Here is a 16,447-nt window from a genome sequence, read left to right on the forward strand (position 1 = left end):
CATTTCTCAACTAATGCACACCAAACCCACCAAGTGTAACCATAACACTGTGCAGTCTGCTCGCTACAAGCACAACAACATATAGATGCATATAACAGAGGCTAGTAAATGAACAGGTGACCTCTCAGTCTTCCTCGGACTCTGAGTCGTTTACAGTAAATTTAAACAAAAAAAACCCCCCAAAAAACAAATGTAAACCTTTTTATTTTGAAAATGTTGACCGGAAGTAAATTGTTAATTTACTTCCGCCGACAACACGTACGGGGCGGTGCGGTCAGCTTTTATTTTGGTAGCGTCATACCCCTTGAATACTCTGCAGTCCTGATTGTGCGACCAGCTGCATCCGTACACTAACTAACCTACTGTCTTCAGAGTACTGTTAGGTACGTAAAGCTTTCATTTCTAGCGAGCCAAGTCGCCAATGAAGCTGAAAACGCAAACTCTACAGCAGGAGCAGGGGAAGTTATTTCATTGGAGCTAAACCGGCACACGTCGTAATTCACTAACTTTATCAAGGAGAGCCAGAACACGAGACGGTCGTCTGAATATCACGATATTCTGTTAGACAGCATCGCCGTCCGATTGTTAGACTAATAATTAAAAATAAAAAAATAATAATAAAAAAAAAAGCCTTGAATGAAGCTGGACAACAGCTGCAGGCTGAAGCTGACAACCGACAAGTTACCACAACACACTGACCATGCGCCGTCTTTCAGGTTCCGCAGCTGCGACGCCGAAAACATGGGCTTCGTGCTGTCTAAATCCATGGATGCAAACTTTAAAAAGCAGCAAGAGTTCATGCTTCACAACGCACGGCTGCAGGTGAGCGAAGGTGCACGCGCTCTAACACGCTTATTTAAAAAAATAAATAAATAAATAATAAAAAAAAACCCCTGATTCCTTTTAGTGGTGAAAGTGACGTCACAGTGCAGGAGAATATTCTGCTCAGCGTCATAAGGAAAACGCAATCAGTCGAAGTTAAAAGTACTCGTTGCAAAGCATACCGTTGTAATAGTTGATGCCTTGACGTGTAAACACAACTTGATGCCTCAGCTGTTTGAGCTGAAGTTAATATGAATTACTATTTTTTTTTATCTATCGGGTAGTTTCATATGTGTCCCATCATTCTTGATAATATTTTATAAGTGTTTTAAATCTTAATCTCCAAAGAAACCGTGAGATAAATGTTGTAGAGCAGTAATAATTAGAATAAACGCATATTCTCGAGTAAAGAACCTGTAATTTGTACTAAAGTGCAATATTTGAGTAAATCGACGGACATAAAGATATATTTGTTTTATCGATTGCAAATTGGGAAATCTTTGTGCTACAGCAGCACAGTATCTCAGGCACTGCACGAGAACAATAAACACCTAAATAAACACAATCCTACAGAAGAGAATCAGTAGAAAATAAACACAACAAAATAAATTAAAATAGCTCAACTCTACTCACTGTATAATAAAATATAAACATAACGTGTGTACAAGTGTGCAGAGTTTTAAATGCAAAGACGCATGGAATAAATGGACTGATGCTATTCTCCATAAGTAAATAAGCCAAGGCTGGATGGCCAACTGACACCATGTGACCCCCAAAAATATGGCAGCTTTTTTGTTGTTGTTGTTTTAAAAATTTTTTTATTTTAGATGTTAATTTCTATTTCGGTGTATGGCAGTTTGAATTAGACTTCTAAATATCAAGTGACATGATGAGGACCTATAATATGACTTTAATCACATTATAACACAGAAAACATGGGGCGAAGTAATATTAAAGGGTAATTGGGTAAATGTGCCAGTGAATGCAGACGACATGGACCGAAGTTGTGGCTGTTTGGTCCAGAAAGAAAACTCTGGCTGTTTTGTCTATCTGGCATTGTTTTTATGTTTTTTTTTTTTCCTCTCTTGAATCACGCAGCGTCAAAGCCAGAGATACGAGCCTGAGTTCACGTTTTAGCATTTCTAATTAGAGACCACAGGTTTTTATTGCAGCCATTATTTTAGTTTTTTTTTTTTTTCATTTAAACAAAGGATTGTTTATTTCCTTTCCTTTTTGGAGCCAATTTAGTGCAATTTATTCATGCCTGCAAGCTACCGAGTAGCAGGTGGGATTTGTGATTGTCATAACACCAATGACATTACCCGACCCAGACCAAAAAGGTTTGTTGCGTGGTCTGCCCCTTAATTTTCTCCTGCTCTCCCAGCTGTAAATGTGGTCGATGATGACTGGTATCGTTCAGCGATGGCAAAGATTTGACAATTGAGTTTCACCCCCCCTCATTTGGATCAACACTCATGGATGCGTTTTAGGTACACGTTTACACTTTGCTGTGGTGGATCTACAATGTTTCATTGGCTCGACATACCACACATATTTATTATTCACATTGTCGGAATCACTTGAACGCAAAATGAATCCATTTCTCGTCGTTTATCTTCGTAAAGTACATTGAAAGTATACACGACAATAGCTTATGTTTCTTAATAGAAATGCCATTCAAATTTTCAGTTTCTAAGGAACCATGACGGCGTGATATATCGTTATAATTTAGCTGCTTTTCTCTTCAGCGTTCGAGTTGTATTTTGACATCAGCAAATTATCTAAGATCGACTCCAGCAATTTTAGAATATCTACACACTGTTCCTCCTCCTGCATTAAGATGTCAAAAAAGACACCTTGTCAATGTTTTCAAGCCGCGTTAGTCATAGATAATTGATCCCTGCTGCCATGCTATGGCCTTGTGGACTCTTACGTCAAAGTCATTGTCCATTGTGTTTTTCTATCGTGGCCTCCATCTTAAGCATTACCCGACAATTCACTGGATATTGGTCTGATTGTGTGACGCGTGGAATGAGGGGAAATGGCAGCCTTGGAATGATGGCGGTATTGTTTTTGTTCAATTTATATCTAAGAATATGTCTTGCTTGCTAATAACAGGGTTGTGCTTTTTATTTAGTCAGCGAGCTGCAGGCGGTTTGAGTGTTAAGACGGTGAGCGAAGACCTCCATTTCACGTTTTTGTTTAATCTATTTTATTTCACTGTTTTTGACCACTGCAGTCACTTTAATGTAAACATACCAGAAAAAAAGAGAGAAAAAAAAAAGAAATACTCAGTTTGTTTTGTCCCTTTTTCAAAACTTACATCAACAAACTGATGAAAAACAGTAAAATATAAACAATTACGGTAAAAGCTGAACAGATGGATGATAAGAGGTAGAGCAATAAAAGAAAGCAGTGTAACTTGTTGTTTAGACCTTAACGATAGATAGGCCACAGATGACAGTGACAAATACTGAAGGTGAATGAGGACATAGAAACAAGTTTCTGTGTGTCAAAGACAGAAACTTTTGTAAAAGTGTCAGTGTGTGCGCTGCGCTCTGTTTTTCTCACTCCCACCGTTAGATCGGCTGCTTTCCTTCCTTCCATTATGTAGACCGTGATGATCCGCGCGTATCTGTTTTCCATGTATGGCAGCCTTTACAAATGTCAGTGAATTTTCCGCTTGGTTTCAGATTGGCTTTGCTCTCACTTTGTCACCTTCACAGCGGGTTCGCTGTGACTCATTTCTTTCTTTCACTTTTTTCTTCACTGTCTTTTCCAGTCACCGTCTCAGAGTCATTGTTTAATCCTCAGCTGCTCGTCCATTCTTGCCTTGTGATGTTGCCACCAAGAGATATGATGTTTGCCTATTTTTGAAGGTCACACGCAGGTTAAACATAACTTGCTTTGTCCTCTTGGTCAGTAAATCAAACAGACTATAGTGTTACGAAAATATGAATGACCCAGAACACTTTGCACTCGTGAAATGTAAAGTCCCCGAAGTGTTCTTAAACGTAGATCGCACGTTTAAGAACACATCTTCAAACTGCAGCAACACAACAGGTCGATTTCCACTGACTTCCAGAGCAAATGACCTGCGGCTGCATTTGTGCAGACGTTTTACCATTTGCGAAGTTTGGATTTTTCTGTCAAATAAATAAAAAGGTTTCCGGTCATGTTGACAAAAAGCACGACCGTCTGGCAAAGCAACATCTGTGATTTATTTATTTTTTACCACGTATTGAGTGATGTAACGACATTGAATCATTAATAGCGCATGTGTTCACATCTGTTAACGTGTAAGTGGATTTAGTGGCTTTGTGCGTTGGTGGTTTGGACGAGTTTGTTCCCGACAGTGACTGTGAGTGTGGTGAGGTAGGAGACGGAGCGGTAGAATTGAGGGCGTTTAGAGCTCCTTCTGACAAAGAGCTCACTGAGGCTGAATTACATGTCCAAGAGGATTCCCACATGTTTGAAACACGTCAGCTACGTCAGTGCTGATGCTGCTGAGGTTTGAGACCTCATTTGTGTCCTCCCCACTCAAAAAAACGTGTTTTGCCTATTGTTGCCTGCCTGGGGTGTTCAAGTTTAACACTGCAGAATGATGAACTGTGTTTTCACATTCATCTCTTGAGAGAGAGAGAGAGAGAGAGAGAGAAAAAAATTCTCCATGCTTTAATCTGAATTTAAGATGTCTGCTTACTTCAATTAGATTTTTTTTTGGACATCACGACTACATTGTAAACCAGTTATGGTTCAATATGCAGCTCATTGTGATGTGTAACCCTGACACCTCCTGCAAAGTCACATGCGCGGAGATTGGACTTGAAGTGAAGAAATCGACATCTTGTCGTCAGGCTTCTAACTCTTTAAAAGATGAAAGAAATTCAGTATATTTAGATTTTCTGTAATTTTTTTTTTTTTTATTGAAACAAAAGGAATAGATCCAATTGTAAGTGTTTTGTGGAAAAAGTTATACAAATTATTATTAAAACCAGATGATTTCACGTATGTCTTGAAACAGGAATTGAATCAAATAAAAATCAACTTTATTTATAAGTTTAAAACAATCAGGAGTTGACCAAAGTGATGTTCACATTTTAGTACAGTTTATGCTCATTAACAGCCAGCGACATGACAACAGTAGCCAATTATTGATGGTTATAATTCAGTTTCTGTCCCTGGTAGAGACACACAACCAACAAACAACGGCATCGTATTAAGAAACTTATAAGCGACAAGGCAAGTCATTTTTACAGTCTGTTCTACGGGTCTTAAATGCATCGTTATGTTTGTTATCGTGTCCCCATGTGTTCGGTGCCCACCTCTCCCCGCCTCCTGTCGCCTCCCATGACCTCACTGGTCTCAGCAGCTGCTACAACTCTCCCCAAATCACCACCTGCAGGCGGCTGATTCCACCGATCACCTCACCAGACTATACCTGCCCGGACCCTGCAGTCATCTAGGGTCGCTCCATTCTGTTACGTCATGGCCATGAAACAGAAGCAGATGATGCAGTTTTTCAGTGCACTGGTCAGCCCATCTATGGATTTATATTCTTGTCTCTTCATGTCATCCCAGACTGACTATGATGATGAGGATGTTGACATCAGTGCTCTGTGGGTCACACCATATGTACTGGAAATCCGGGCCGAGTACGGTTATTTATCTCCCTGGCTGTATATTTTGGGTCCCGCTGATGAAATAAATCACACCCTCCACAATCAGTCTAACAACGTACTTAAAAATCCTGTTCGATTCCATTTAAGGATTGATTGTGCTTTGTTAACACAAGTGGCTTTTACTGTACTGCCAGTGACGTGTCGGCCCGATGATTACGCTCTTAAAGGTAATCATCGGGCCGACACTGAGCACGTTAGTTCGCTAATCACAACAGGAGTACAGAGCATGTCGTGTAAACCACCAAAAGTATTTGATTAGTGCAGATACAATTTCTGCTATTTCTACCCTCTGATTTGTAGAAGTGTAACGCGCAAAAAAAACAACCCAGAATGATAAATAAGAAATCCTCCACAATACGATATCAAATATTGGACTTTTTTTTTTACAATCAGTTTTCCCGTTTTTCTGTGTGCATGCATTTATGCGTCTATCAATATGAGAATGAATGATGAAAACCGCGGTATCTGGGTAAAACCTTTCAACACTCTTTATTGTGACAGAAAGGGGGGGACTTGTTTCATATCATCGGAATATGAAATTATTCCTGATCGCTTTTTTTTTTTTTTTTGTGTGTGTGTAGAAATATGAATTACATTTGCTCAGGACCATTATTGCTCCAGTCATATAACTAATGACCACTTTCCTACCAACAAAAAGCTGATGACTGGTTGCCAGCATGGAGACATCTCTCATGCCTACTGTCTGGCTCTGAGGGAGGGTTGACCTGATTGTGCTCACCCTCATTCATCCTTTTGACAAGTTAAACACATTTCAAGCTGGGAGTTGGTCACGCTGTAGCCAACACCCTCATAAAACATTGTTAAATTGACTCATTAATACAAAGGCTCCATGACTACATACCAGTCCCTGCAGGATTTTGCAGTTTTTTTTTTTTTTTTTGTGGTCAAGTTTTCAAAAGGAATTTTATGTAATTTGCAGAATTTTAAGTGGGATTTTAGTGGGAAAAAGGCAGAAATTGAACAAAAACGACCTAATGAAGAGTCGTATGTAATCACTTCCTCTTATAACAATCACGCTGCACATTACGGGCATGTTTGTTGTTGACAAGTTGTAATTCATGTCATCGACTGAATGGTCCATATTTTTTTTTTTAAACCTTTGCGTCATCTCTGCGTCACTTTTCTGTTCAGTGGAAACAAAAGCTCATCTTTGACACTTTTTGAGCATAAATGTTTTTTTTTTAAATAAGCGTGTCGCTCAGTCCTGCTCAGCAACTGTTGCTGTGCAGGATGTATGTATGTGTGCGCATGTCGACGTGAGTGTGTGTCCGACAGGAAACGGCAGACAAAAGACTCGTGCGGCTGAGGGTCATCAGCAGAGACGCGGTGTTTGTGAAACCGGACTGGCTGTCTCTCGTCCCTCTGACCCTTTCTTTGTCTCTCCGTTGGTCTGTATGTCTCACTGCTTTAATATCTGTGACTTACAGTTCACAGCAGAATTTGCTTCTGCTATGGTTTAAAGGCATACAGTAGAGAATTGGCACCACCACCTGTTTATCTCTTGAGGCTTTCGACTTCTAATTTTCAACTGGCCGCATTTCGTTGAGCGTCCACTGACATTAACATCATTTGATTTAACTCCAAAGACAAAAGACTTTGTGTAAAATTTGATGATCATGACAGCCGGGCTCTAAAGATCTGCTGTGCTTAATGACGCCTCTGGTTTCCTTCCGTCCGTGTGTGTGTGTGCGTCTGTGTGCGTGTGTGTGTGTGTGTGTGTGTGTGTGCGCGTGTGTGTGTGTGTGTGTGTGTGTCTCTCTGTAGATGGAGCGTCAGATTCTGATGCAGAACCAGATGCGAGAGAGACAGATGGCCATGCAGATCGCCTGGTCCAGAGAGTTTCTGAAATACTTTGGCATTTTCTTTGCAGTGGCCACAGTGGGACTCACTGCAGGGTGAGATTTGTTACAGCTCACATCGTGCTGCGATCACAGGTCCACGTATTACACACACACACACACACACACACACACACACACACACACACACACACACACACACACACACACACACACACACACACACACACACACACACACACACACAGTAACAATGCACAGTGTGAGAAAAACCTGCACTGGCCTGCATGTGACGTGTAACGTATGATCCTCGCCGAACTGAGTCTCCACAACCTCGGTATTAAATGAATCACACTTTGTAGGTCAGTGGCCTTTCCTGGTGCAGCTCTATTCGTGACATTTTGTAAGTGTCAGACACAGTAGTCAATAATAAGAATAATAATAGTAAACTTTCTTTGTATGGCATCTTTCATACAAGAAATACAGCTCAAAGTGCTTTACAGCAAGAGAATCACATGCAGTGCTTCACATAACGGATATAAAGAAGTAAAGTATTTCTAAAATAAGATCGAAAATAGAGAGGAAAGCCGCAAGCGTCGGTGATAAAATTCGGAAAGAATTCACATATTATTCGGATGAACCAGGTGTATCGTCAAATATTTTTGTGAATTTTGAGCAAATGTTTGGAAAAACACACATTACAGGAAGATACTTAATATCACTGCAGGCTCATCGTTTGACCAAACTTAACCCCTTTGACAACACGTGATATGTAGTATCCAAAGAATGTCTGTTTAATTTTGTAGTATTTGAGTAAATATTTGTGGAGATATAGTTGTTAACTGAGTTTGCATGTTTTGAAAAATATAGAGTGACGGACTTCTGAATTGAGCAGTGAGGCAACATTTTGTCACCATGCATATGATGTTCTGAAAAAAAATGGTCATACAGGACATATGAATGATTGATTTGTATTTATTAAAAAAAAATGTAAGTTTGGAATGTGGAATGGCTAAATATTTAGGTTTGTTATAATAAGCGACGCCCACTTTATTCAATCATTGCCAAATTTTAGGCATCAGCTGAGACATGACTCTAGATCGTCTGACCCACATTTTTTACGAACCCTGGAGCCGATAACACGATATAAACGTTGTATTTGTAGTGCCCACTAGGGTCAGAACATCTTGAGACTGTTCAACAAAGCTTGGATCTAGCGTCTGAATATGAGCGCTAAGTTTGTTTATATTTGGTTCTGGCAATTTTGATTTATAAGCATTTATGTAAAATCTAAGTCAAAGACAAAAGTAAAAAACAAAATGCATGATTAATCAACAGATTGACATAAAGATGATTTCAATAACTTTAGATCAGCAAAATCCAAAGATTATCCTGCCTTAACTAAGGTATCAATTTACGCCTTACCTAATAGTTATTAAGGGTGCTATTGGCATCAGTAAATACAATAATCTGCTTATTTTAGGAAGGTTTGGACATATCGTTTTTGCTGCCCAATCACTTTTAGCAGAAAAAAACAATACAGAAGAAGAAGAAGAAGAAGAATCAAAACAAAGACATTTAAATGTTTTTCTCTTTATCTATATTTTTCTTTAGGGCAATTCAAAAAAAGAAACCCGTTCTGTTGGCTCCCATTATTCCTCTGGGCTTCATATTTTCCTTCCACATGGACAGCGCCTACGGGACTCTTATTTATCGTATGAGAGGTAAGGCTGCACAGTCGTCATGTTTATCATCGTCACCTTCATAAACCTAGCTTGGCGGCGCTTCATGGTATTATTATCGTTAATATATACAGCTCATGAATGCTAAATGTGAAGGGTAAAAGTGATACCCAGAGGCCATCAAATTACACTTACTATATAAACATGATGTGAGTTGGAAGTGAATAATAATGTGAAATAAACAGATGAGGTGACAGTATCATAACACGTCAGCCAACAGTTTGAATCCCAGTCCTAATGTTGTGTAACTCTGGAAGTTATCCATCAAATTCATTAAGTGTAGATTGATAACTAACATGCCCAGCTCTGTTTTTTGGGTTTTTTTGGACCTCATATGTGCATCATACTAAAAGTGGCTGTACTACAAATATATTCAACTTCACCTCCAAGCCACGATCTGTTCTCTGCCGTTAGTGCTGACCTGAAGAGGCAGAAACCCAATGATTACCTTTGAACAACCAGAACATTAACAGTTCGACCTGCTTATTTGAGAGGGGGGAAAAAAACAACAACATCTACTGTACGTATAGAATGGAAATGATTGGCTGAGCAGGCATCAACTGGCCAAATTACAACCCGTTGTACTTGTTTACTCCTTTAGGGGAGGCTGAGAGTATCATGGCGTCTGAACACGACCGACTGGACTTGCCTCATGGGGTTCCGACCTTCGATACCATAGAAAAGGCCCGCCGTGCTAAAATCAGCCTCGCCTCCTTCTTGGAGAAATGATGCCACAGTGAGTTGTGACTGAATCGGAATCGTCCACTCGGTGCATTCATCTGTGCTGCTTTTCTTTTGGGTGTCAAATACCATCTGCCTTTTTAATATGTCCATTTTTTTTGCACTGCCGCTACCAATATCATGGACCTCGTGTCAAATCAGTAGAAATATCGATCGGAGTAATGACGTTATTGTTTTTTGTGCACATTAGTAGCCAGTTCCTTTGTCAGCAAGTATCTTCAATGCTGATTGGCGGCTGCAGACTACCAATCAAAATACTTCAGGCAGTTAATGAGACATCACTAATGCTGTAGTACATCATAAAAACAAACCTGGTACCTGAACATAATAAAAATAATAATAATAATAATAATAATAATAATAATAATAATAATAATGAAAGACTTATTGAACATACTCGTAGCTAATGAAGTGATTTCTGACCACTAGAGGGCAGAAACACTCTGGATCACTTTGGATAACAGAACTCTGATAAAACATCAGTTTATCTGTGAATCTGCAAAGAAAGCTGCTTAAACAGCTCATTGGAGTGATGCTTGTCACCAGTAGACACATACAGTCCAGCGCAAGTTAATTGGCTTTTAGCTTTGTTTTGATCACCTGCCGGGTGACCGGAACTTGCTCAGGTTTTAAAATTTCCACAGGATTTCTGCTGCGTCCTGCCAGGCAGGTAACTCATACACTGCATTACAACATAAATAGCTAATGTTAATGTTACTATCAAAAACATCACATGAAACACGAGTTGTAATGAATCTCAACATTTTCCTGCACAACTAAGGATGGTCATTTTTTCAAACTGTATCACTAAAACTTTTTCACATTTATTAAATATGATGAGTTTATTTGTCAGAATTTATATATATATATATATATATATATATATATATAAGGAGCTTTATACCAAAACTATGTGGATGTAAAAAATTACAAGGTGCTGATATTTATACACTCTGTATTTACCATAATGTTAACTTGTGTTTGACAAAACTACATTTGTAAATTCATTAAAACATGTCGCAGATTTTAGCATCTCAAATTGTCTTTTGTGATACTTGTAAGAAAAATGTCGAAAGTCAATAACCTAACACCAAACCAAAATCTGTGCAATGACTTTTTTTTAATCTTCCAACTGAGATAACGTGAGCCACGTGTGCATACTCGCACTCATCACTATTAGCCTAACGTTACTACAGGAAAGAAATAGCCCCAAGTACACCATTGTCGTCAATGTAAGTGACGTGTGTGTGTGACTGTTTCTTCGTGAGTCTTGGAGGGAGGGAGAGCGGGAGGGAGGGAGGGCGGGCGAGGGTTGAGGATGAACACACAGGTTGATGGGTGAACTGCGGACTTGGACTATATAAGATCGTGTCCACAGGCTTGAGAGAGAACCAGGAGAAGACAAGAACGGACAGACAAAAAAAAAAAAAGAAGCATCTTTTTACGAATTTGAACGGGCTGCGATTGAACTCTGCTGACAGAAAAAAAAAACCAATACAACAAACAGGGAGACGCGTAGTATTTGGTTGAAACTCAAGCTGACCTGCACCTGCGAAGCGCAAACGGCAGTCTGCTCGTTCAGTTAAGTTCCAGGACAAGTTGAAAATGCACTGGAGACTGACTCTGGCCGTGGCCGTGGTGTGTATCAGCGGCATGTGCAGCCACGTGAAGGCTGATGTGATGAGCAGACTGGTCCTGCCGAGGGACTACGGGGTGAAACTGTGCGGGAGAGAGTTTATCAGAGCAGTCATTTTCACCTGCGGCGGCTCCCGGTGGAAACGATCCACAGAGGGGGACTTGGGTGAGTTTACACTACACTTTTACACTGATTGGATAGTGTGGAGGTCTAACAGTTGTGCAAAATGTATTCAGATACTTCAGAATATAAACAAATCTAACCTGAATCATCTGTAGAAACATGCCTCTAAATATATTGTGAAATAGCCCAGGGATAAGTGTGAGAAATTGACTTCTCACCCAGGCTAAAGATGATTTAATAGAAGGAAAGGTTCACAGGTTCAATTGTACAAATGGCACCTCAGTCGGTGGTGCGATTACACATCATGTGGTTTTCATTAGGGGACAATGCCCGGCAGGTTTCAGTTAAACACCTGACTGACAAGATTCATTAACAGGGTAATCACCATCATTCCTGTGCTCTGCAATAAGCTTGTATTGCCTGCTTTCGAGTCAAATAAATGTATTAAAAGAGTATTTTATCTTTCTTTTTTCCTTCTCTAGACCCTTTCCAGTGGAGCTCCCTTAGTGATGTCACAGCAGAGGACAACGAGCAGACTCGGCAACGAGGAGCCGAGCTCACAGATAACCGCTCTCCCCTCCGCATTGCCTCCTCTTACTCCCTTGCCGACCTCCTGGCTCTTTACGGCACCGTGAGGGACCGGCAGCGGCAGTCGTTGAGTGTCCAAACCTCGATCGGGGAGCCCACAGTTCTTGGCGAGCAGAAGGGGAACCCGGGTACAGCCGAGTGGTCCGTACCGAGCAAGAGGAAGAGGAACTTTTCTCTGGGAGTGGCAGGGATGTGCTGTAGCCAGGGCTGCACCAAGAATGATATAGGACGCTTGTGCTGAGGTGGAGGGGAGGGAGGGGGAGAAGGAGAAGGGATGGCTGATGGCAGAGGGGTTGTGACGTGAAGCTGGTGTGATGGACGGTGCACAGCTGTGGAAGGAGGAAGGGAAAGTTTAATTAGCCCGTTCATAACACCACTCCAGCTTCATGCCTCTCCGTCATCACGTTTCCTTCGTCCGCCTCATTTATTTGATATTTTGTAAAAAAATAAATAAATAAAGATCATGCTCTGTATGTACTGTACGTCGCCCTCTGGGAATCTTTGAGAATACATTTTAAATACTGCGTTAATATGAAATGTTGAGCAGCATCATATATTGTCTGGAGCAATACGTGGGATTGAAATTATGGCCTGCAGACTCTCTAACTGAAGTAGATTCATACTAACACAGGACATTAATGTCACTGAGGCTGCGGTGAACTTGTGCTGGCCTTTGTTCACAACATTACGCCTGCCTGATCATTTTCTGTCCACACCCGGAGGATGATACTGCGAAGGAGTGGATTCTTTTCTTTCAGATCAAACTGAAGAAAGAAAAGGTTTGAGCCCTTAATGAAAAAAAAAAAAAAAAAAAACAATTCCATCTCATGTTCTAAATGTAGAAATCATTTTTACAGAACATTGACGAGAAAAAGAAGAAGAAAAAAAATAAATCACAATACTATTGTTCTCAGTGAAGTTTGCACATTCGACCAAAATGGAAACTGATTGCCTTATTTTGATTTTTTTTTTTATTGTTTTTCCCTATTACAAAAAAAAAAAATATACACATGTGGAATATACAATACACTTCCATCTTTTTATCTGTCTACTCATACATGTCTTAAAGGCATTATATTACGGGCTACAGCCCAGGCTTACTTTTATTCCTGCTGAAAAAAATAAATAAAATATATATATATATATAAATGAAGCAAATGGAGAAGAACACCAGTTTAATGTGGTTAGCAATCTTCTCTTTTTATGAAAATAATCAAAATGATACATATTTCACAAGTAACATATGAGATTAAACCGCAATACACGTATACTAATAGTTGTATGAGTAAAAAAAAAAAAAAAAATCCAAAACTAAAATGAACCCCATTTGGCTGCAAGATTGTCCGTCGTAGGCATCACAGCTAATTAACATAAACCAAACATTCCTCTTCAGAAAAGGTTTCACTCATAACAGACTTTTCATGGCAGAAATATTGAGGATGTTCAGATCAGTATAAACTGACACAGAAACTTTCATCTCTGCAGTGACAAGTCTGAAAATTAAAAAAGAAAGATGCCATTCCACAAATTACGTTCGGTTTCCTGTCAAGTTTTAAATCACAAATAATGACCGACCACCAAGTTAGTAAACATTTTTAAACATTCGAATTTGTAAAAATAGAAAAAAATTCCCTTGCGAGCACTGGTACATTTTTGGTCGATCATGTAATGCACTGACATATTCACAACCTCTTCAAACATCTTTATATGGATATGAAAATAATGACATGATGTACGTTTTTAAATATAACTGCAGCACCAAATAAAGGCACATCTCATGACTTTTTCTCCACAAGTAACAACAGGCAGACAGCAAAGCTTTGTAACATTAAAAACTCTGTGCTATATTTATAGAGGGATTAATTATATAGAGATTATCATAATTCCCAAGGTCGGTTTCCTTTAAAACAAGAATGTCACGATGTGAGTCCATAATATGTAACTAATGTAATTAATGAGCAGGTATTGCTATCTCTCCGATGTTTCATTTTTTCCCCCATATTGAATGAAACGATGTAAACAACCGGTGTGAACTCTGACCTCAAATACGTAGATGAATTTATTTTTTTTTTTGATCAAATAACCACCACTCAAAAACACGACTGTTCTCCTCCTGTTGCTTCAGCAGCTCAGAATTGTCCTCGGTGCGATAAATATCTGTAAAAGTCCACCATAACAGCACAAATCTGACCCGACATGACTTGTAAAGCTCTTCATGGTGGGGCCCCTCGTAGCAGAAGCACAGCTGTGCGCTTTACATTCTCATCGTTATCAGTCTTTAAAAAAAAGTCAACCGGTTCCACTCATTCATAAAAGCACACACACACACACACACACACACCGTTCACTTCAGGTGAATTTGGCTCAGTGATGTGGGAAAAAAAAAAAAAAAATCATCCAAAGTCTCTTCTTCTATTTCAGCTGCTGTGTGAATCCCATGGCCTCCTCTTTGGTTATACAAAATCATTTTCTGCTCGTTTTACAACATTAAAAGCCCACAGTGCCCGCTGCTTGTTGATGAGCTTTACGTTTTTGGAACTAATATGGATTTTAAGCCTCAACAAAAGTTAACAAAAGTTATTTATGGTACAGATAACCCTTGATTTTATTGCCTTTCTGCAGTCAATGTCTGTTGTTAAAATTCTGTTTGTAAAAAACATGTACACATTTTTTTTTTTTAATTTTTTTTTATCCCAAAATGTTCTTGAAGGCATCAGAGATAATAATCGGTGTGGGAGATGGATGTAGTGTACTCATTAATCATGTGGCCATAGAAAGAAATGGGCAAGCTGCTGAGAAAGTGAATATCACAGCGACATCGCTGCCGCGAAGCCGGACACGTCATTGAGGGCTGACTCACGTGAGTCATCGCCTAAAGGTCAAAAGTCAAAGTGCTCAATGCAGCTCATCCGTCCTGGCCGTCTCGTATTGTCTCCACAATCTGGGTTAACGTCTCGAACGTCGGACGCAGTTTCGGGTCGCTGCTCCAGCACTCCATCGTAATGTTGTGAATCTGAGGGAGCGGAACGAGAATATTAACACAGAAAAAGAAAACAAGACGAAACTGACGTGTTCTACTTAAAGAGCAAAGTAGTAGCAATGATTAATGGATGGCGGCGGGTTTTTTTTTTTTTTTTTTCAGTTGAGGACTTTAATGGTGGATAAATCCTCCCGACTTTGGTGAAGCCTCGACCTTTCCTCGCTACGAGGTTTACGTTTGTGTTTTCTTCTGCAAACATGAGATGGATTGCCGTGACGTTTTGAACACAAGATTTGCTGAGCCCTTAACATTTTGCGCGGTGCCGTCCTTTTGTGTTGTCCATTTTGTTTGAGTTACGACCGACGAGCTGCAAAAACTCGCATTTAAATCAGCATCAGCTCTATTTTTTTTTTTTTTTTTAATGCTAATCAGCAAATGATGGCATGCCAACACACTTCAGCTAAGATTGTGAAGATGGTAAATGCCAAACTGTACCTGCTCAAAATGAGCCTGCTGCCCTCCCGATGTTGGCATTTGGCTGAAAGCTCTACGACTCTACTGTTGGCTCTTCAGTGTTGTGAAGACATATTTTTGCAGCTATCGACTTTGATACTCATTTTTTCACAAGAGAATCTTACAAACACAAGAGACCTTAGAATATATTTTCTTTATTCCTAATCTGTTTGCTCTTATTTTTATGTTCACACGTAACAACCTTTCAGGCTATCACTTTAACCTTCCTGGATTTAGATGAGTTGGTGCACTTGTGAATTTCTCAAGCGAGGCGCAGGTTGTTAAACTTTACAAACAATCAGTGAGTTTGCGTTGACCTTGAACCTCAAGACATTATCATTATAATACAGAGAGAAAACATAGCATTACGCGGGTTTTTGTAGTGTATATAAAGTTACTGACCTCCTTTGGACAATGCTCAGGAGCAGGTAACCTGTATCCTTGTTTCAGCAGGTCGATCAAATGGTAGACAATCATCTGGCCCTGCTTTTCATTTCCCATCTTGTTCATGAACACCTACAAAAGAAAAAAAAAAAGAAGTTTTTTTTTTAAATTTGGCTTCAGAGAATGCAGCTGCCAAAACCAAAACGGATGAAGTGTTTCCTGTTTTTGATTACACGATTGTTCAATCAACTGATTCCTTTAACACCACTACAAACTAATTATTGTGATGTTTGTTTTTTTTGTTTGTTTTTTTAACTCAGTTAACCAACTTAGGCGGGCGACCGAGAAATTAATGGTAAAAAAGGAAATATGGTTACGTGATAGAAAAGTCAAATTGTACAACTAAAATCCAACAG

The 16,447-nt window shown here is 39.6% G+C and overlaps 3 protein-coding genes across 4 annotated transcripts in view; 2 read left to right on the plus strand and 1 right to left on the minus strand.

Moving 5' to 3' along the window:
- The first annotated feature begins 265 nt into the window (after nt 1-265).
- Nucleotides 266-10,834, plus strand: plgrkt (plasminogen receptor, C-terminal lysine transmembrane protein). 2 transcript variants are annotated; one of them, XM_069703337.1, is made up of 5 exons: nt 267-383; nt 717-822; nt 7,290-7,420; nt 8,939-9,048; nt 9,668-10,834. In XM_069703337.1, the coding sequence occupies exons 2-5, from the start codon at nt 742-744 to the stop codon at nt 9,793-9,795; spliced, it is 450 nt and encodes a 149-aa protein (XP_069559438.1). In that variant the 5' UTR covers nt 267-383; nt 717-741; the 3' UTR covers nt 9,796-10,834. The 2 variants fall into 2 exon arrangements, with proteins under 2 accessions (XP_069559447.1, XP_069559438.1); XM_069703346.1 differs by lacking the exon at nt 717-822 and having other exon boundaries at nt 266-383.
- A 280-nt stretch (nt 10,835-11,114) lies between these two features.
- Nucleotides 11,115-13,285, plus strand: rln1 (relaxin 1). Its single transcript, XM_069703322.1, has 2 exons — nt 11,115-11,608; nt 12,049-13,285. Exons 1-2 carry the CDS (start codon nt 11,413-11,415, stop codon nt 12,393-12,395), a joined length of 543 nt encoding a protein of 180 aa, XP_069559423.1. The 5' UTR covers nt 11,115-11,412; the 3' UTR covers nt 12,396-13,285.
- jak2a (Janus kinase 2a) overlaps nt 12,920-16,447 on the minus strand; it is a 36,294-nt gene continuing 32,766 nt past the window's right edge. Inside the window, 2 exon segments of the mRNA XM_069703056.1 lie at nt 12,920-15,167; nt 16,050-16,163. Coding sequence (XP_069559157.1) covers nt 15,060-15,167; nt 16,050-16,163 — 222 coding nt within the window. The 3' untranslated portion in view covers nt 12,920-15,059.

This window comes from Brachyistius frenatus, unplaced genomic scaffold (assembly GCF_029030835.1).
Source record: "Brachyistius frenatus isolate BFR_SWC_R1_liver_20210118 unplaced genomic scaffold, ASM2903083v1 Contig_3, whole genome shotgun sequence".
Taxonomy (NCBI): domain Eukaryota; kingdom Metazoa; phylum Chordata; class Actinopteri; family Embiotocidae; genus Brachyistius; species Brachyistius frenatus.

What these genes read in the sequence shown, in the direction of transcription:
- plgrkt (XM_069703337.1), top strand. Translation starts at nt 742, where the DNA reads ATGGGCTTCGTGCTGTCTAAATCCATGGATGCAAACTTTAAAAAGCAG. An exon ending in TTCACAACGCACGGCTGCAG is followed by an intron (nt 823 to 7,289) that starts GTGAGCGAAGGT and finishes GTCTCTCTGTAG; the next exon opens with ATGGAGCGTCAGATTCTGAT. An exon ending in TCTTATTTATCGTATGAGAG is followed by an intron (nt 9,049 to 9,667) that starts GTAAGGCTGCAC and finishes TTACTCCTTTAG; the next exon opens with GGGAGGCTGAGAGTATCATG.
- rln1 (XM_069703322.1), top strand. Translation starts at nt 11,413, where the DNA reads ATGCACTGGAGACTGACTCTGGCCGTGGCCGTGGTGTGTATCAGCGGC. An exon ending in ATCCACAGAGGGGGACTTGG is followed by an intron (nt 11,609 to 12,048) that starts GTGAGTTTACAC and finishes TTCCTTCTCTAG; the next exon opens with ACCCTTTCCAGTGGAGCTCC.